Source organism: Heptranchias perlo, chromosome 8, assembly GCF_035084215.1.
Source record: "Heptranchias perlo isolate sHepPer1 chromosome 8, sHepPer1.hap1, whole genome shotgun sequence".
NCBI lineage: Eukaryota > Metazoa > Chordata > Chondrichthyes > Hexanchiformes > Hexanchidae > Heptranchias > Heptranchias perlo.
In genome coordinates, this window is record NC_090332.1 from 4,365,817 (window position 1) to 4,386,735 (window position 20,919).

The following is a 20,919-nucleotide window of genomic DNA, read 5'->3' on the forward strand; positions in this document are numbered from 1 at the left end:
TTGAGGAACCGGCTCTGGTTATTTTTTTGCCGGGCTTTGGGAATCTGAATCCGGATTATTTTAATTGTCGTGAAGAAATCCGGCTCCGGGTTTTACCGAGTCCCGGTGTGTCTCACTAGTATCCGTCCCCCGGCCCCCCAGCAACCGGATCCGGCGCCAGGCGTTCCGCCTCGCAAACCCTGTCAACCCTCGCACAAAGAAACAAATTCTAAATTAAATATCAACAATAAAATGACAATTTGTTAATTTACTTCATTTAATATCAGATAGATCGTCGCTCAGTGATTTGCGTGTAAGGTAATTTTTTCCCCCTCCCCAAGCAGGAAGGTCCGTCCAGTTAACCGGTCCGGGCGGTTTAACGGCGGCGGCGGCGGCGCGTGGGACCCTTTTTTTTGAAGCGGTTTCCCGGCCCGGGGGTCCGACTGAATGGAGGCGGCGAGCGGAGGAAGAGGAGGCGGGTTCAGGCCGCCCGGCCGGGAGGAACAGGAGTGCTGGATGGAGCGGGCGCTGAGCACGGTAGGAGGAGGAGGAGGAAGGGGGTGAGGGAGTGAATGAGGGTAGGAGGGGGGAATGAGGGCTGAGGAGTGAGTGAGTGAGGGTGGAGGAGAGGAGAGGAGGGAATGAGGGCAGGAGGGAGTGAGGGGTCCCGGAGAGAAGGGGAGGGAGGGAGTGAGGAGGCCCGTAGAGGAGGGGAGTGAGTGAGGGGGCCCGTAGAGGAGGGGAGTGAGGGAGGGGAGGATGGAGTGAGTGAGGGAGGGAAGGGAGGAGGGAGTGAGGGGTCCCGGAGAGAAGGGGAGGGGGGCCCGGGGAGGGGGAGAGAGGGGGGCCCCGGAGAGGAGGGGAGTGAGGGAGGGAATGAGGGCTGAGGAGTGAGTGAGTGAGGGCTGAGGGTGGAGGAGAGGAGGGCAGGAGGGAGTGAGGGGTCCCGGAGAGAAGGGGAGGGAGGGAGTGAGGAGGCCCGTAGAGGAGGGGAGTGAGTGAGGGGGCCCGTAGAGGAGGGGAGTGAGTGAGGGAGGGGAGGATGGAGTGAGGGAGGGGAGGATGGAGTGAGGGAGGGGAGGATGGAGTGAGGGAGGGGAGGATGGAGTGAGGGAGGGGAGGATGGAGTGAGGGAGGGGAGGATGGAGTGAGGGAGGGGAGGATGGAGTGAGGGAGGGGAGGATGGAGTGAGGGAGGGGAGGATGGAGTGAGGGAGGGAGGGGAGGAGGGAGTGAGGGGTCCCGGAGAGAGGGGGGCCCGGAGAGGAGGGGAGTGAGGGAGGGAATGAGGGCCGGGGGGAGGAGGGATTGAGCAGGGCCCGGAGGGGGAGGGAGCCATTTATTCTGTTACCGTGATTGTTATCATTTATCTCTAATGATTTCTAGGAGCTTTAACTCATATTAAGAATAATGGTGATTTCCACTCCAGAAACTTGAGCACACAATCCAGGCTGACTGAGGGAGTGCTGCACTGTCGGATGAGATGTTAAATCGAGGCCCCCGCCTGCCCTCTCAGGTGGGCGTAAAAGATCCCAAGGCACTATTTTGAAAAAGAGCAGGGGAGTTCTCCCGGTGTCCTGAACCAATGTTTGTCCCTCAACCAACGTCACTAAAACAGATTATCTGGTCATTGTCACATTGCTGTTTGTGGCAGCTTGCTGTGTGCAAATTGGCTGCCACGTTTCCTACATTGCAACAGTGACTACACCTCAAGAATAGTTCATTTGGCTGTAAAGCGCTTTGGGGCATCCGAAGGATGTGAAAGGCGCTATATAAATGCAAGCTTTTTCATTTATTATTGGGTTTGGGAGTTGTGGCTGCAGGGCCAAATACCCATGGCTAGAGGGCCAGGTACCATCACTGGCTGCCCCTCGGGCAACAAGTGGGGAGGAGCCTGGGAAAGACCAACGGCCTCCTCCATCCCGGAAGGACATGGATGTCACTGAAGATATCAACAAGCAGCACCAACTGGCGCATCTATGTCAGGGTGAAGGACCGTCTGGCTACCCAGGGCTTCCGCTGCAATGTCTCCTGGATCCGGACTGCCAGACTAGTGTCGTGGCACACTACTGGGTGAAGGAGAGGCAGTGGCCAGCCCTGATTCCCATTCTGCAAGGCACTCAACAGGACCTCGGGTGTCCACCCCACATCCCCACCCTCTGGGCTCAGGGTGGGGTCTGTGGGGTGGCAGGGCTCCCAAGGTGCCACAGAGGAGCAGTCATGTGCAGGTACGACCTGTCAATTTTTCTTGCATCGCTTTCTGTGCATTCCTGTGTTTTGTGTCATACCCATGGAGGTAACCAGCATGACGCATGTTTTGTAGATTCATCAGGGCCCGGTGAGGGCGGCAAGGCAGAGGCCTATCGGGAGGCTGAAGTGGAAGGCCCTCCAGGGCCCTTGCGGGAGCACCCAACTCGCCATTGTGTAGTGATGCAGGAAGACCAAGCTGCTACAATACATGACATTATGCTCTCTCCAGCCTTCGCAATCCCTCCGGTTGTTCAACATTTTGTAAGATGAGACCAGGTATGAATCATTAAGCTGCCTTGTTTCTCATAGCAGAGTAACAGTCAACGCACATTCCACTTAATTCAATCTCACGTTCCCCCCCCCCAAAAAAAAAATTTGAGGGGGAAATAGTGAACCACGTGTCCCCTTCGTGGGCAGGCTGACTTGTTTTTGGCATAAAAGCAAAATGCTGCAGATGCTGGAAATCTGAAATAAAAACAGAAAGTGCTGGAAAGACTCAGGTCAGGCAGCGTCTGTGGAAAGAGAGGACGGTAGGATTAACTGTTCAGGTCGCTCACCATTCGTTAGAACCCTGCTTTTGGCACGTGGTTCTTTCTAGGAAACTGAACTGTTGAACATGACCACCTGTATTGTGGGCTTCCAGCTCTGGGCCCAAAACTCTGCCTCCCAATTCTTTGTTCAAGACCTGACTGCCCCTCGTCCATAGGTTTCCCTTCATTTCCCACAGGAAGCAGAGAGGCAGCGTCTATGAAACCGTCTAGTCCAGGGATTCACCAGCAGGCCTGTCAACCAAACTGACTACGCCCTCTCCAGGAGTATGTCCTCCACAGACACCTCCTGCTGTGTCTACATGAATAGAATCGTCCCCACCACAGTGGGTGTGAATAATTGTTGGCTACCTGAGATGAGAGGATGAATTGCTTTACATCCCTGGTCGTTGATGTCTGTGGCTTTGCTTTCTAAACCTGTGCAAATTCACTTTGTTTTAACATAGTCATAAACCCAAAATACTCTCTGTGAAGAAAAAAAAATACAAATCACAAAATGTGACCAGTATACTGCAGGCTTGTTCAAATGGTCTTAATTCTCCCCCACCCCCACAATTCTTATTTACATATTTATATGTGCCATCCAGGATGTGGGGTCTATCTTGCCTTTGAAAAGAATTTGCTCTCTAGAATGGCCAAAATAGGGTAACCTGTTAAAAGAAACAACCAACCAGATGGACAGTGCTTAGTGTACATAAAGCAAAATATTTGCATTTAAATGGTCAGCACCTCAATTACATGTCCCGAGTTGTAGGTGGAGATCAGATCCCCAAATTTAATATGATGCACGACATTTCAAAATTAGCTCGCAAGCCGAGGACAGTCCTGTTGGCTTCTTCTAATGGTAACCGAATTGGCCAGATGGACCACAATTTGTTCTGTATTTTCTTGTAACTTCTTCCTTTTTTATTTTCTTACAGTATCTTGTCTGCCATTCTCCCCATCACATGGGGCTCCCCGTGCGCCCTTGTCCCTTGTGAGTGAGTTTATTGTTGAAGTTGGCCGCCTTCGATAGGCACTTGCCAGCTCTCGAGAGAAGATCCTGCAGGAGTTGAGTCATACTGGAAGTGTACCACTGCGTGACCAACAAGACATCGATGTGGATGTTGGACTAGCGATGGAGCGTCTGGCCCAGGTACTTGCTCCTCAGGAAGTGATTCAAATGAAGATTGAAGAGGAACCTGGTATCAAGTCTGAAGCTGGAGAGGAAGGAGGACAGAGATTTTTTTTAAAAATATATACATTTTGCCTGTTAAATTTTTAACTTGTATTACTGACATTTAAGAGGCTAACACCCAAGATCTCACATAGTATTTTACAACAGAAAAGCTATCAGTTCAGACCAGATAGTTTGGCTGCAAGAGCTCATTGAAGTGGGAGTTTCTACAGCATTCAGTGTAGGTTGTCGGTTGTCTAGCTGGTGAGAACCAGTACACTCGACCACAGGCATCTTGGCCATTGTGGAATGTTGGCTATTTTTGAATATTAATAATTGTATGTTGATTTAAGGTAATAATGAGATACAGTCATCCTGCCTAATTCCTTTTTTGTCCTTTGTTTTCCCCTAGCCATTACTGTACAACCCTTTTTGTATTTTTACCTTGTTTTAAAATTCTTTTCATTGTACATTGTCAAAGCTTTATGCACATTAAATTATTTGTATTAGCATTTAAAAACCCACTATCTTTACATTTTGAAATAAAAGAATGAACTGTTAGTTGTGCACTGTGTGTAAGTTTGCTTTATGCCTGAAGCTTTTTTTCCTCCACAGTGTTTTGTACAAATAAAAATAGTTCATAGTCTTAAAAAAAAATCGCAGGTGTCTTGTTTGAAAAGGAGAAATGAACAATTATAAAAGCACTGTGCAGTTAGAATTATAATGTATAAAATATTTGCATTTATATAGCACTTTATGCTGAAACATAGTACAGTGGAGAAACGATTTCCTCTGGTGTGTAGTCCAGAATAAGGGGGCGTAACCTTAAAATGGGAGCTAGGCCGTTTAGGGATGATGTCAGGAAGCACCTCTTCACACAAGATAGTGGAAATCTGGAATTCTCTTCCCCCAAAAAGCTGTTGAGGCTGGGGGTCAATTGAAAATTTCAAAACTGAGATTGATAGATTTTTGTTAGGCAAGGGAATTATGGGATATGGAACCAAGGCGGGTAGATGGAGTTAAGATACAGATCAGCCATGATCTAATTGAATGGGGGAACAGGCTCGAGGGGCTGAATGGCCTCCTGCTCCTATGAATCCTAGCACTGAGCCAACATCCCCATCTGGATTTGCAAAGGTTGCAACAGATGGCCCAGTTAGTAAATGCACTGCCCTGAGTGGCACTGAGACATGCAGACTGGAAAGGTCTGACCAGAACTGAGAGGTTATATCTATCAGGAAAGATTGAGCAGGCTGGGGCTCATTTCTCTAGAAAAGAGAATGCTGAGGGGTGACCTGATGGAGGTCTTTAAGATTATGAAAGGGTTTGATAGGGTAAATGTGGAGAAGATGTTTCCACTTGTGGGGGAGACCAAAACTAGGGGTCATAAATATAAAATAGTCACTAATAAATCCAATAGGGAATTTAGGAGAAACTTCTTTACCCAGAGAGTGGTTAGAACGTGGAATGCTCTACTACAAGGAGTAGTTGAGATGAATAGCATAGATGCATTTAAGGAGAAGCTAGTTAAACACATGAGGGAGAAAGGAATAGAAGGATATGCTGATAGGGTGAGATGAAGTAGGGTGGGAGGAGGCTTGTGTGGAGCATAAAGACTGACATGGACCTGTTGGGCTGAATGGCCTGTTTCTGTGCTGTACATTCTATGTCTCTGAATTCATCTTGATCAGTTAGCTGATCTCCGTTGGGGCAGTGCTTCAGGCCGGCTTCCATGCACTGAGCCAGAGATGAAAACTCAGCGTGTGTGGATGCTGAACAGGGACGCGATTGGGCTTGGCTTTGATATGCTGACAATAACCTGGCAACGCTTAAACCGTGTCTCAACTCACACACGAATGTCTACTTGGGTTGGATGCCTGAGGGCTGCCACGGGTACAGTAACATATGTGACTGGAGTAGTAATCCAGAGGCTTGGACTAATAATCCGGAAACCTGAGTTTAAATCCTCCCATGTCAGCTGGTGAATTTAAATTCAGTTAATTGAATAAAATCTGGAATTAAAAAAGCTAGTATCAGTAATGGTGACCGTGAAACTGCCGGATTGTCATAAAAACCCATCTGGTTCACTAACGTCCTTTAGGGAAGGAAACCTGCCGTCCTTACCCAGCCTGGCCGAAATGTGACTCCAGACCCACAGCAATGCGGTTGATTCTCAACTGCCCTCTGAAATGGCCTAGCAAGCCACTCAGTTGTCAAGAAGGCGGCTCATCACCACCACCTCAAGGGCAATTAGGGATGGGCAATAAATGCTGGCCTTGCCAGTGACGCCCACATCCGATGAATAAAAAAAAAAGCATCCATGGAACTGCTCCAGCAAAAGTCACCTCTTCAGGAACAGAAGTATTAAAAAAAGGGGGACTATTTAAAAAAAAGGGAATGAAAAATGTTGTGGAAATATCAGTACCATGATCCATCCCCAGGGGGCGGTGTCGGAGTTTGAAATAAAAACTTGTTGAAAATACACAGCAGGTCTGACAACAGGTTAACATTTTGAGTGTAGACTTTGTCCAAAGTAGTGTAATAGATTGTACTGAGATCTCTGGGATGTATTATCTACTTGAACTAATTTTTCTAAGATACTGCTGGAAAAATATCACATATAAAATATATTGAGAAATTGTACATGCAGTATTTGATTTTATTTCTTGTCCAATCAGATTTTAAGTTTGCTGATTCTAAATTTTGATGACATTTATCCCTGTCTGAAGTTAGAATCGTCGGGTGCACCTTAACTACTGTATATTCCTTCTTGGTGACTTTCTTTTGTTCTTTGTCAAGTTAAGGGATGTCAGTATTGCCGAATGGTTTGCTTTTCCACTATTTTGCCCTGGTGGCTGCAGCAAGAATATTGAACAAGGGAGTGTTGCTGAAGTTTAATTGATTTATCTGTTTGTTGGATTTGCAGGCGAAAGAAGCTTTGGAGAATGGTGAAGTGCCAGTTGGGTGTCTGATGGTTTACCACAATGAGATTTTGGGACGGGGGAGGAATGAAGTGAACGAAACCAAGAATGTAAGTAACATCTGAGGAATAACCTGGCAAAACCGACTGGGGGCCATTTTAACTTTGGGCGATAGTGTAAAATGGGGGATAGCGAAATAACCTCCCTTGATTTTCTTGAAGGCAATGGGTGGGGTGTATAATGGATGGCCAATTTGATATTGCCTATTATAAGCTATCGCCCAAAGTTAAAATTACCTCCAGCCTCGAGAGGTCTTTTTTGTTGACAAACCTAGGTGGCAAGACAAGGCCAATAATATACAACAGCACCAAGGTTTGAAAAGAGTAGTAGATACTAGGTAAATCAAGGAATGGTGATCAGCTGATGCCAAGCTTGGGTTTAAAAAGTCTGTAGATTATAAGATGAAGGAAAGATTAAAGGAGATAAAGTGTTCTGCAGTTTTGAGGTGCTCGGAAAGGATGAGTTAGGGTAGGACCTGGTTTATGGATCTTGATCTCCACTGCCTCTCCTTCGTTGACCATCTCCTTGGGATCTCCCTTGCTTGGTTCCATTCCTATCTGTCCCAGTGCTTCTCCAGCAATGCCGTGTCCTACTTCTCCATAGTCACTTCCAGAGTTCCCTAACAATCCATCCTTGCACCCCGCCCCCCCCTCCCTTCCTCACCAGCATGCCACACTTTGGTGAACTCATCGGTGGGCATGGGATCACCATTAAATGTATGCTGACTGCACCCAGCTTTATCTCTTAACTATGTCCTACGACCTTCCCTGTGCAGTCAGACTGTCTTGATATTAATTACCAGAATTACCTCCAATTGAATATCGGGAACACCAAAACCTTTCTCTTCACCAGAAACTCTTGTTTCCTTGCAGTTGACTCCAACCTCCTCCCTGGCTGCTCCCCGAGATTGAGCCCGACTCTGTGCAACCTCAGTGACCTATTCAACCCAGAGCTGCATTTCAAACCCCATATTCCAGCACAGGCGCGATGGGCCGAAAGGGCCTCCTTCTGTGCTTTATGATTCTATGACACCAGGTTATAGTCCAACAATTTTATTTGAAAATCACAAGCTTTCGGAGATTATCTCCTTCGTCGGGTGAGCCGAATCTCCGAAAGCTTGTGATTTTCAAATAAAATTGTTGGACTATAACCTGGTGTTATAAGATTCTTTACATTTGTCAACCCCAGTCCATCACCGGCATCTCCACATTATGATTCTATATCCTGTCTGTCGCCAGAAGAGCGGAGCTCCAACCTTGCATCGTTGCCTACCTCTGCCTCATCGTTCCCCCACAACTGCAGAAACCCTTATCCACATTTTCGTCACCTCTAGACTTGATTTCTCCAAAGCCCGACTCACGAACTTCCAACCTCCGCCTTGCTCAAATTCCAAACTTGTTCAAAACTCTGTCGCCCGCTCTTGTGTGTTGTCAGGTCCAGTCCTCTGCCTCTGTCCTTCTGTGCATCCTCCATTACACTGTCAGTGACAGGGCCTTGAGCCACCTCGGCCCAATTGTCTAATTCCCTAGCGTTAGGGTCGTAGGAGAGGGGAAAAAAGGCAAGGAGCAGTCTGTGCAGCAATAAGCATACCCTTGGAAGCCATTTGTGCATTAAGCAAAAATGGGAGGGGAATTCTGTGTCACTTTTAATCGGTGCATCACTTCCAAAATATTACTGATCGTGTCGAACAAATTTAAGATGGAGTTTGTTATTTTGGTAAATAAAGCACCTGAGATTTTAAGAGACAGAGCAGAGTATGATATGTTTGAGCAGATCAACCAACGTGGTCTTTCCTGGTTCCATACGTTCCTGTATTCCAAACCCACCGCTTACAAAATTGAGCATTTGTCTCTGCCCACGCAGGCTACCCGCCACGCGGAGATGGTCGCCATTGACCAGGTCTTGGAGTGGTGTCGCCAAAACGGCAAGGAGCGGGAGGAGGTGTTTGAACGCACGGTGCTGTACGTCACAGTAGAGCCATGCATCATGTGCGCTGCGGCCTTACGGCTGATGAGTATCCTTTAACGGTTGCATCGAATGACGATGAGAGACGTAGCGTTGGCTTGGCGTAACTTTAAACGAGGATTTCTCAGGAATTTTAATTTTAAATCCCCGACAAGGGCAAAGGTGGGCGTGATTTCCGAAAATTGTACAAGTCTGCAACTCTCAGTGGTTTGGTAAAAATAAGTAATTTAATAGGAAGGAAGGAACTTGCATTTCTATAGCACCTTTCACAACCTCAGGCTTTACATCTGATGAAGTACTTTTTCAAGTCACTGTTGTAATGTAGGAAATCGTCCAGTGAAAATCAGTCAGTCTGGAAACATGGAGCCTTATTGTTTAGCTGACCTATTAATAAGACAGCAGAATTGAGAATTATTTTTGCCTGGCTTTTTCCTGTAAAGATTTTGATGAACTTTGTGCACTTCTCAGGCCCCATGATGATTATTTAATCCCATACCCTCTTTTTCATGGCTGCTTCCCCAATCCACTTGTTTGTCTCTTAATTCCTTCCACTTCTCAGCTCGGTAACACTTCCACCTCATGATCAGAAAGTTGTGGATTTGAGTCCCGCAACAGGACGTGAGCTCATAATCCAGGCTGACACTTGAATGCCGATGCTCAGAGAGCACTGCACGGTCAGAGGTGCCGTCCTTCGGATAAGACGTTAAAACACGGTTCCATCTGGACATTACGAAAGAAAGAACTTGCATTTATTCATATAGTGCCTTTCACAACCTCAGGATGTCCCAAAGCGCTTTACAGCCAATGGATACTTTTGAAATGTGGTCACTGTGTTTAAAGATCCCATGGTGCTAATCAGAGAAGAGCAGGATTTCCAGGTCCCTATCCCTCCTCAACCAACATCAAAATAACAGGAATTAAATGATCACTCATCTCATTGCAGTTTGTGGGACATGGCTGATGCAGGTTGGCTATTGTATTTGACTGCATGACAACAGTCGCTCTCCTTCAATAATTCACTGCATTGAAACCACTTTGAGATTTTTGGACACAGTGATGAGCTGTTATATAAAAGCCGGGTTTTTTCTGCATTTCAATACCAGTGTTTAATTATTTCCATATAAAAATTATCAAGTAGTTTCCCAGCCCCTTAGCCCTGTATTATTTCATAGCAACACAAGCACCTTCATTCACTGCCTGGTTTGGGGGGCTATCTCGCAGTAGGCTTGTTTAATTTTTGTGTGTATATTTTTGGCAGACCCAGGAAGGATCACTGCTTTAATGACTTCCTGGAGCCACAGTGAGCAATTAGAGATTTTCAAAAAAAAAAGACTTAATTGTAGATTTTTGCCCGTGAATTCTTCAGACAAGAACATTAGTAATTTCAAATATGTATATACTTTTGTCCAGAAAAACCTTGCAGCATTTGAACCTACATCGTGGAAGTTGTTAATTATTCTAACGCAGTGTCACTTTCCGGTGCTATTTAGATCTGAGCGGGCTATTTATAGAGATAAATTACAGTATTGCGTTGGCACTCAGTTGAACTGCACATCACGGCAGCCGCTTGGGAGAGTGATTAAGTGGGACGCAACGCTCCTCATCCGTAACTGTGTCGAGCATTAATTATACATGTCGCTGTGCAGCAAGTGTAAGTTCCTGTCGCTCAGAGGAACGGACAGGGCCACAGCTGTCGAGGGCAGCATCATAAATAAAATGGGGCTAGGCGTACCAAGGGTGCAGTTTCGAGATCAGGGCTGCAAGCTTGGTTTGTCCATCATTTTTCTGTTAATTAAGTGTTATTGGTTTTCCATTCCTCAAGTTAAACTGAATGCGGCACTAACCTCTCGAGGCATCTCAAAGCACAGGGAGATCTAATCTCTATTTATTTTTTTACGGTGTTGATTGAGGGAGGATTGTTGGCCAGGACACCAGGAGAACTCCCTGCATTTCTGAACAGGCAGGCCTGAACCGTAACTCCTCCACAGGACAGCACCTCCAACGATGCAGCACCCTTGCAGTACTGCACCATCCTGGTGGAGACTTGAACCCATGACTTTTGACCCAGGGATGAGAGTCCTACCACTGGAGCCAAGCTGACATTTATAATCCTTATCTACAAAGTCGCCGTCCCTTCTTCCTAAGTACCCATTGTGTTGAAATCAAGAGTCGTTGCATTATGTCCTACTCTCTAACTCATTCTTTCCCAGGACTGCAACGCTATGGAACTCCTTGCCTCTTTCGAGCATCCATGTCTCCTGCAATCTTTTAAAATCCATGCCTGGTGTTATCTAATCACTGCTTCTTGCTTTATCTTGTCTTCTGTCCTACTTTAGAAGAAAGACTTGCATTTATCTTACCTTTCATGACCACAGGACGTCCCAAAGCACTTCACAGCCAATGAAGTACTTTTGAAATGTGGTCACTGTTGTAATACGAGCCTTGACCCATCCCCAGATCTGTTGAAAGAAACACATTAGAAACAATCTGTCCCTTTCAACTTATAATTAAAGTACTAATCCAACAGCCCTAGCACTCAGTACCTCCCTCCCCACCAACAGGAAGAAGAAGAAAAATTAAGAGGGGGGGGGGGGGGGGGGAAGAAAAGTGAAAGAGTTGTGGATTGGGGGGGAGAGTGGATGAGGCTCCTGCCCCAATATTTTCTCTTTCTTTGTATCTACATTTTGTTTCTTTTTTGCTGAACCATGTTGCAGACATCCCACTGGTCGTGTACGGCTGTCGGAATGAGCGGTTTGGAGGCTGCGGTTCGGTGCTGAACATTCCCACTGATGATTTACAGAACACTGGAGCGTCCTTCCAGGTAATTCGTTCCACAAGCCCAATAATAATGATTTTTAGATGTCTTCGCATTAAAGTTCAATCAGAGACCTTTTCTTCGAAATGTGTTGCAGGTTCGGGTCTAAAACCCTATCAGTGATATCTGAGAAGCTTTCGAACAATACTTTTTGCGTGAGCAGAAAGCAAAGAGAGCTTGTCCGCCCACAGAGACAGGAATTTCCGCGGACCTGCTTACGGTCTTATGGGTGAGGCAGATACAGTAGCGTTACTTAAGGAAACGCAAAAACCACAGCTTAAACATCAGTCTGGCCAGCGAGCTGAATCTCAGCCATTCTTTCATGTTAATTTATTGTGAAAGGGCAAAGGATAATGGCATTGGTGAACGAGCGCCTCTCTCCCCGTCAGTAGGGCTGTACATTTTACATGGCGTGCGCTTTTATTTTGACGTTTAATTTTTGAGAAGAAAGGGTCTGGCAGGAAAAAGAAACAAGGAACAAAAATCTGTGTAGCGTCAGTGACTTGTCGAAAATAAACTCCCCCTGAGGCCAGACGCACATTGCCCATTGTGGCTCTGTATCACTGGATGGTTTCCACCGCTTCCTGTCGTCTACCCTCTCGTGTCTCAATGCCAACCTGTCATTGCTTGAAATCTCGGAAGTCCCCTCACTGCCTGGTTTGGCTCGGCTCCAGGCTTGGTGTTGGCTGTGTTCTCCCCCCATTGATTTCACTGCACTGACCTGGTACGTGCTGTGTACTAATTTAATTAATCTTAGGTTGACAACTTTGGCAGCCCCTGGGAAAGATTGTTTCCTGCGCCTTGTGCTGCATTCTGCAGCAAGTGGATCCAGAAGCGATGTATCCGTTTCTTATGCATTTAAACAAAAAAAGAATTTCTTTTAAATAATGTGAAAGTCTGAGCAATATAATTTTTTTTAATGCAACCAGAGATTACACTAGCATTTTCAGGTTGGGTATAGAGACCCCACTCTCCATACTTCTCCACCCTGTGAGGTAAGAATCCCTCATTGTCCCTTTGTATTGTCGATGTATTTGTGAAAATTGCCCATTTTCAGTATTACCGGCAGCATCTAAAATGACCAGAATGTGGCTTTGCTAGGAATATGGAGCAGAGGAAATGTCCACAAAGGTTTTTCACCAGTGTTTGTGTCAGCCTTGGCTCGGGTGGTAGCACTCTCACCTCTGAGAGCCCTTATCACTGAGACCAGCACAGACCAGGCAGGGATCAAAGCTGGAAACCACTCTGAGCAGTGAATGTGCCAACTGAGTCATTGGGGTATCTCAATTTGTATTCTTAAGAAGTGAAAAGTTTAGTGAAACTTCAAGCCACATCAGCCTATCAGACCCAACCACCACCTTTCCACTCCCATCCCCACAGTTCAACGGGGATTGCTGAGCACCGAGTTAATTCCTCGTGCTACTGGAGTGACAACAACTTGCATTTTATAGAGCACTTTTAACGTAGGAAAATCCCCAAAGCGCTTCACAGAGACGTAAAGAAAAAGTGGACACCAAGCAAGAGAAGGAGAGATTAGGAGGGGTGACCAAGAGGTGGGTTTTAAGGTGGGTCTTAAAGGAGGAGAGGGAGGTGGAGAAGCAGGGGGGCTTAGGAAGGGAACTTCACAGAGTGAGACCTAGGTGGCTGAAGGTACAGCCGACAGTGATGGGGCAAAGGAACAGGGGGACGTACAAAAGGCCACAGTCAGAGCAACAGAGAGTTGGGGAGGGGATTGTACGGCTAGAGGTGGTCCCAGAGATAGGGAGTGGTGATAGCATAGAGGTGAAGGGCAAGTGGGATGGTGAGGGATAAGATGCAGGAATCAGAGTTTTGGATGAATTGAAGTTTGCGGAGTGTGGAGAATGGGAGGTAGACCAGGAGTAGTCAAGGCTGGAGGTGACAAATGGACAATGGGCTGAATGGCCTCCTTCTGTGTTATAAGATTCCATGAATAGGATATAAGTGGCAGATGGGCTACGGTAAGGTCAAAGAGGCAATGTTAGAAGTAGGAGATATTTGTGGTATAGTGTATGTGACTGAGGTCAATTTATAGAATCATAGAAGTTACAACATGGAAACAGGCCCTTCGGCCCAACATGTCCATGTCGCCCAGTTTATACCACTAAGCTAGTCCCAATTGCCTGCACTTGGCCCATATCCCTCTATACCCATCTTACCCATGTAACTGTCCAAATGCTTTTTAAAAGACAAAATTGTACCCGCCTCTACTACTGCCTCTGGCAGCTCGTTCCAGACACTCACCACCCTTTGAGTGAAAAAATTGCCCCTCTGGACCCTTTTGTATCTCTCCCCTCTCACCTTAAATCTATGTCCCCTCATTATAGACTCCCCTACCTTTGGGAAAAGATTTTGACTATCTACCTTATCTATGCCCCTCATTATTTTATAGACTTCTATAAGATCACCCCTTAACCTCCTACTCTCCAGGGAAAAAAGGAGAGTTTAACGGTACTAGTTTCAGATTCAGTAAAGCTGGTGCAAACTAGTAGACTTGTAGCATTACAGTGAGTCAGAGGATTTGCTGTTTTACAACACTTGAGTGTTATAGTATGTAGCAGAAAATGCATAATATGCTACTCTCCTGTGACGTTGGTCACCGAATCTTTTGTGAGAAAATAAAAACTTCAGAGCAGAAACAAATTCAGAAGAAAAAAGACAAGTTATTAGATTGCGCATTTGACATCAAATACCTGTGTGAAATTGGTATGAAATTTACAATAACAAGAGCATTAGTGCTGCTTCTTTGCCCCACCTCAGTACACATCTATAATATGGCTCTTCCATTTCACACACCATCCTTGCAGCTTCTCTGACTGAGTGCCACCTTAGTGCCGTGTCTGCCCTTGGTGCTGACTTCTGCTGAATCATGGGCAGTCCCGTGCTGTTGGCTTGAACCTGTGGTAAACTGGATTGAGACTGCCTTAAACTCACTGCTATTGGACCATCAATGAATAATGCAGCATACAGTGGCCTCATCATCAAAGTGGTCAACTCGTTGATCTAGTTGCACATGGGGAGTCGAGACCAGGTGTGGTCTTCAGGTGAAGGGACAGTCAGAGGGCAGGATGTGCAGAAATAATTCCATCCCCATTTTAACGTCATATATTCAGTCCTTATTTTTATATAATACTTTGATTTTATATTATTTATTATCAAGTAGTAAAGTTTACAAAGATTTGTGAAGTTAAGAAATAGAGTTGGTTGGTGGATAGGAGTTTCTTTGCAATGCTGGCTGAGAAGCTAAGAGACACAAAACTGAGGTGCAGCAGTGCCAACACTGGCAAGACTGTGTAATTACAGCGTGACGAGTTTACATAGGCAGTTGCCATTACAAATGGGGACACAGGAATTTAGAATGGGAAGATGTTGGCACAAAATTGTAGACAGAAGGTAAGGTTTTTAATATATAGAAATGTTCCTTTTAAAATATATTCTGATTTGGTTTTGTTTTAATTGTCACAGTTATTCTAAAATGAAGTTTGATTTCAAACCTGATGACGGCTGGTCTCATGATTGAAGCCACCATTTCTAGACCTTCCTGATGTTGGGGGTGGGGCTGAGGCGGTGCATTTAAGTGCAGAGCCACTGCCGTAGCTCCTCAACCGATAGCGATGGAACATCTCTCACCCGTAGAGAGATGCTCACAACGTGCAACTGATTCAGTATCCTCAACCTAACATGTCACGGAATTCCCAAGAGGAGGATTTTCCTCTACAACTTCCATTATCTTTCAATCTTGTACCTACACTCCATTTAAAGGACAAATGTAGCAGCATGTACTTAGATTCATTGTGGGCCTGGATCCAGGAACATGGAATATTCCATTATCAGAACAAGAGAGAGTGCCCATGGAAATTTCATCCCATTTCTCTGTAATGGATGGCTGTTGTATTAAATTCCCTCTACGGTACTTTCAGCACCCACACTGTGTGTTCACGTAATTCCTGTCTGCACTGAAGGAAGTCATGATGTGGAGATGCCGGTGATGGACTGGGGTTGACAATTGTAAACAATTTTACAACACCAAGTTATAGTCCAGCAATTTTATTTTAAAATAAAATTGCTGGACTATAACTTGGTGTTGTAAAATTGTTTACAATTGCACTGAAGGAATTAACCTTTAACTCCCGTTGCCTGGGCTCAATTCCAACCATTTCAGAGATGAAAGTACAGTGTTAGAATTGACATGAGGATCACATTGGCAGTATGTATCCCGATACCATTTGTTGTGTGTGCGTGTGTGTGTGTAATACCCAAAATCAACAGATGGGGGTGATGTTGCATTCCTGGAGCCACCGATGCATCTCATGTACTGTTTTTATTGGTGTTTCTTCCCTTTGGGATGAGCTGCTTCCTGCCTCGCACTCTCTAGCCAGGAGCATGGAAAATCCTGTTTAGCTGATCGCTTTCTGGCTGCTGATGTTGCCAGACTGAGCCAGTCATCCGGCGCGCACCACCATTCATATTTGGCCAGAGGTCCAATGTCAGTTTCTGACTAATTGACTGAAAACCTACAAAGTTCAGCCAGTTAAAGTGACCCGACAGCTCTGAATCTCAGCCTCTGAGATGTACGTAGCTGCCTTCATACACCGGGTGTTGGAGGAAATCCCCAAAAATCGCCTAACATCCCGACTGCTTCAAATGCTGGATTTGTAGTTAATTTTTTCTTGGCAGGAGCGAAAGCCATTTGACAAACTTTTGTATAAAGCGTTCTGAAGTGTTCACTCTTTCGCTCCCTTGGTGTCAGCCGTGGCTCAGTGGTTGCACTTTCGTCTCTGAGTCAGAAAGTTGAGGGTTCAAGTCCCACTCCAGAGACTTGAGCACAAAATCCAAGCTGACACTCCCAGTGCAGTACTGAGGGAGCGCTGCACTGTCGGAGGTGCCGTCTTTCGGATGAGACATTAAACCGAGGCTCCATCCGCCCTCTCAGGTGGACGTAAAAGATTCCATGGCACTCTTTGAAGAAGAGCAGTGGTGTTCCCTCCGGTGTCCTGGCCAATATTAATCCCTCAACCAACGTCACTAAAACAGATTATCTGGTAATTTATCACGTTGCTGTTTGTGGGATCTTGCTGTGCCTAAATTGGCTGCCGCGTTTCCTACATTACAACAGTGACTACTCTTCGAAAGTACTTCATTGGCTCTAAAGCGCTTTGGGACGTCCTGAGGTTGTGAAAGGCGCTGTATAAATGCAAGTTCTTTCTTTCTTGTTGCAGTGCGTTGGGGGATACAGAGCTCAGGAGGCCGTGGAACTGTTAAAGACCTTTTACAAAGCTGAAAACCCTAACGGTCTGTGTCCCCTAATCGTCCCTTTTTATGACATTTGTACATTTTACGTACTTTTCGAAACCATTTTACAAGCTGCTCCTTTTGAAAAGTAATTTCCTTTTTCCAACAACAGCGCCAAAATCAAAAGTAAGGAAGAAGGAATAAAATTCCACCTCGAGGCGATTGTCACCGAAAATAAATCTGCAACGACTCGTCGGCTAAAAGATAAACACTTGGAGAAGATTTTCAGCATTTTAAAATCAAGAAAACTGACGGGACATTGGAAGGAAATAAGCAGTTACACGTTGACGGGCGAGAGATTGTTGCAGTAAGGAAATGCTGGGAGTGGTGGGCAGTAGCAGTGTGTCTCAGACCGCGTCTCACCGTGTCGCTATCAGTCTCAACCTCCTGGTACATCTGGCCACAGGTAAACGTCGACAGCATCACAGAGTGATCTGATGTCCAATTATTGGCCTTATCTCTCTGCTCCCATACCTGCCAGCCACCAGTGGGAGTCCACCAAGTGGGGAATTGCAGGTGTAAATCTGTACTTTACCACTCCAGCGATTTTAATATATCATATTTGCACATTGCATTATGTGCAGGCACTGCATCAACTATAATTTTTATTTCTTTGTTCAGCATTATCATAATAAATTATGACGCTCATCAAAAAAAATCTTAAGTGAACAAAAATGACTCCGAGTGTGTTGTATTGCAAAATGGACCGTCTGTGTGTAAAAAAGTACATCAGATTGTTTAGAACGCCAAGCTGTGAAAATTAATTAATCTAATTTAGCTCATCTGGGTGAGCCATTGAGTAGCTAAGCCATACAGGCAAGGTAGCTCCTAGATACTACCTCCGTTACATGCTGAGATAGCTGATCTCAGCGGTCATGACATTAGGGGTTCGATAACTGGCTTTGGGCCCTGGGGGTGGGTGAGAGGAAGGGGAGGAGATGGTCAAGGGTGGTGGGTAGGGGAGGAGGTGGGGGATGGTGGGTGAGGGGAGTGAGGGGGAGGAAAGGGGTGGGTAGGGGGAGGGAAAGGGTGGGTGAGGGGGGTGGGGGGAGTGAGGGCGTGGGAAAGGGGGAAGGGTAGAGGTGGGGGGAGGGTGGGGGCGGTGGGAATTGGCCTGGGTTCCCACTCCTGAGTGCTGGGCTCTCTCTAACTCAATGACTACTACCCTCTCAGCCCCTGACTCTGTGCTCACTCTAACTCAGTAAAATACAAGTTAAATACTTACCTCTTCTGGCTCAGGATGCTCTTCCCACTAGGTTGGCCTGGCGAGAAAGTCACGATGTCTTCCCCGCTCAGACCAACAGCCGGCCATCGGGGCCCGATCTGCATATTTAAAGAATGGTTTCTGCCGGGTGTCTTTCCCGCCTGCTCAGAACGGCAAGATGGTGGCAAGGGAGCAGGACGTCGGCGGGTAAGTCTGCTGAGCGATTTTAACTGCCCGCCTGCCCGGTTTCTGCCAGGCAGACAGGATTAAAATCGCTCCTAGAGAGTGTGTGAGCAACCAAAGGGGTGGGGGCTAGGCAGGTAGAAAGGGAAGCATTAAAAAGTGGCAGGCTCCAGGAATAAAAAGCAGGTTGAGATCAATGGTGCTTTCTGATAAGCCCACTTGATTATCTGACCCCATCTTTACCCCACTACCAACCTCAGCCAATTGGAAAAGCAGATCGAGTCTTGAGCGATAAAGGTTAAAAGATAAAAACGGAAAATCTAAATGCCGGAAGTCTGCAATTAAAACTGAGAATGCCGAAATACACAGCAGGTCCGTTAGCATCTAAAATCAACAACAACTTGCACTTACGCTGCACCATTAACATAGTAAAACATCCCAAGGCACTTCACATTCAAACAAAATTTGACACCGAGCCAAAGAAGGAGACATTAGGACAACTGACCAAACGCTTGGTCAAAGTGGTGGGTTTTTCGGAGGGTCCTAAAGAAGGATAGAGAGGTGGAGAGGTTTAGAGAGCTCCAGGGGGAATTCCATTGCTTAGGGCAGATGTAGAGAAAAGGTTTCCACTTGTGGGGGAGTCCCAAGACTAGGGGTCATAAATATAAGATCGTCACTAATAAATCCATTCGGGAATTCAGGAGAAACCTCTATACCCAGAGTGGTTAGAATGTGGAACTCGCTCCCACGTGGAGTGGTTGAGGCGAATAGCACAGATGCATTTAAGGAGAAGCTAGTTAAACACATGAGGGAGAAAGGAATAGAAGGGTATGCCGATAGGGTGAGATGAAGAGGGATGGGAGGAGGCTCGTGTGGAGCATAAAGACCGGCATAGAGCTGTTGGACTGAAAGGCCTGTTTCCCTGCTGTGAATTCCATGTAATTCAGACAGCAGAGGGTGTCTGTCTGTCTGTTTCCCAGAGACGCGTGTGATACCAAAAGGGATTGGGCGTGATGTTGAAAGGGTGTGTATGGATTACGACGTGTGTCTATGAGTAATGCTCCATCTGGTGGGCGCGGCTGGAGGGCAGGATGAGGCTTCGCCGTATCAGGGAGCCTTATTTTTCTTCACCTTACTGACCGATTTATGGGGAGGACTGTTAGAATCCACTGGGCCTCACCCTGTCACCGGTGGGAAATTAGCTCTCCAGCGCGGTTTCCAGCCAGTAACACACTGGCAGGTCAAATCCAGGCCAACGTGTGTGAGTGTACACAAATCTCTGGAAAACAAAAAGTTTTTAAAATATAGGATTAACTGGGATTTGGGGGGGTGGTCAGTGGGTTAGCATAATGTCGTAGAATCTTACAGCACAGAAGGAGGCCATTCGGCCCATCGTGTCTATGCCAGCTCTCCGAAAGAGCTATCCGATTAGTCCCACTCCGCCCTGCTCTTTCCCCATAGCCCTGCAAACTTTTCCTTTTCAAGTATTTATCGAATTCCCTTTTGAAAGTTACTATTGAACCTGCTTCCACCGCCCTTTCGGGCAGCGCATTCCAGATCATAACAACTCGCTGCGTAAAAAAAAATTCTCCTCATCTCCCCTCTGGTTCTTTTAAATCTGTGTTCTCTGGTTAAATCTGCACCCTTTCACCGCTGGCACCTGGGATTTAATTTAGACTGAAGGGATGAAAGTCTCCGCTTTGATTAAAGGATCCTAAGGTGAAATGAGATTTTGGGGAAGATGACACTCCATGTTAAAAACTGTCCACAATTTGACAGTAATTAATTCTCAATAAATTTACAATCTCATTCAGAGAATTCACAAAGAAGGTTGGTGTGGGAAATGGGAATGTCATGATGCAGCGGAGGGTGTTTTAACTTCCATCTTACCTGAGCTGGGGGAGAGCTACATCTTACATTCATAATCTGTACTACACCTGAACTGGGAGTGGTTGATTAGAAGTTTTTTTTATTCATTCATGGGATGTGGGCGTCGCTGGCAAGGCCGGCATTTATTGCCCATCCCTTATTGCCCTTGAGAAGGTGGTGGTGAGCCGCCTTCTTGAACCGCTGCAGTCCGTGTGGTGAAGGTTCTCCCACACTGCTATTAGGAAGGGAGTTCCAGGATTTTGACCCAGCGACGATGAAGGAACGGTGATATATTTCCAAGTCGGGATGGTGTGTGACTTGGAGAGGAAGGTGCAGGTGGTGTTGTTCCCATGTGCCTGCTGCCCTGGTCCTTCTAGATGGTAAAGGTCGTGGGTTTGGGAAGTGCTGTCGAAGAAGCCTTGGTGAGTTGCTGCAGTGCATCTTGTAGATGGTACACACTGCAGCCACTGTGCACCGGTGGTGGAGGGAGTGAATGTTTAAAGTGATGAATGGGGTGCCAATCAAGAGGGCTGCTTTGTCCTGGATGATATTGAGCTTCTTGAGTGTTGTTGGAGCTGCACTCATCCAGGCAAGTGGAGAGTATTCCATCACACTCCTGACTTAGAAGTTGTAGAGGATGCTTTATATTGTACCTAATTT

At 46.2% G+C, this 20,919-nt stretch overlaps 1 protein-coding gene across 1 annotated transcript; it reads left to right on the forward strand.

Annotated features, from left to right (window-relative positions):
- Nucleotides 1–334: 334 nt before the first annotated feature.
- adat2 (adenosine deaminase tRNA specific 2) lies at nt 335–17,667 on the forward strand. Its single transcript, XM_067988548.1, has 6 exons — nt 335–516; nt 6,859–6,963; nt 8,777–8,927; nt 11,593–11,699; nt 16,931–17,003; nt 17,116–17,667. Exons 1-6 carry the CDS (start codon nt 427–429, stop codon nt 17,145–17,147), a joined length of 558 nt encoding a protein of 185 aa, XP_067844649.1. The 5' UTR covers nt 335–426; the 3' UTR covers nt 17,148–17,667.
- Nucleotides 17,668–20,919: the final 3,252 nt, after the last annotated feature.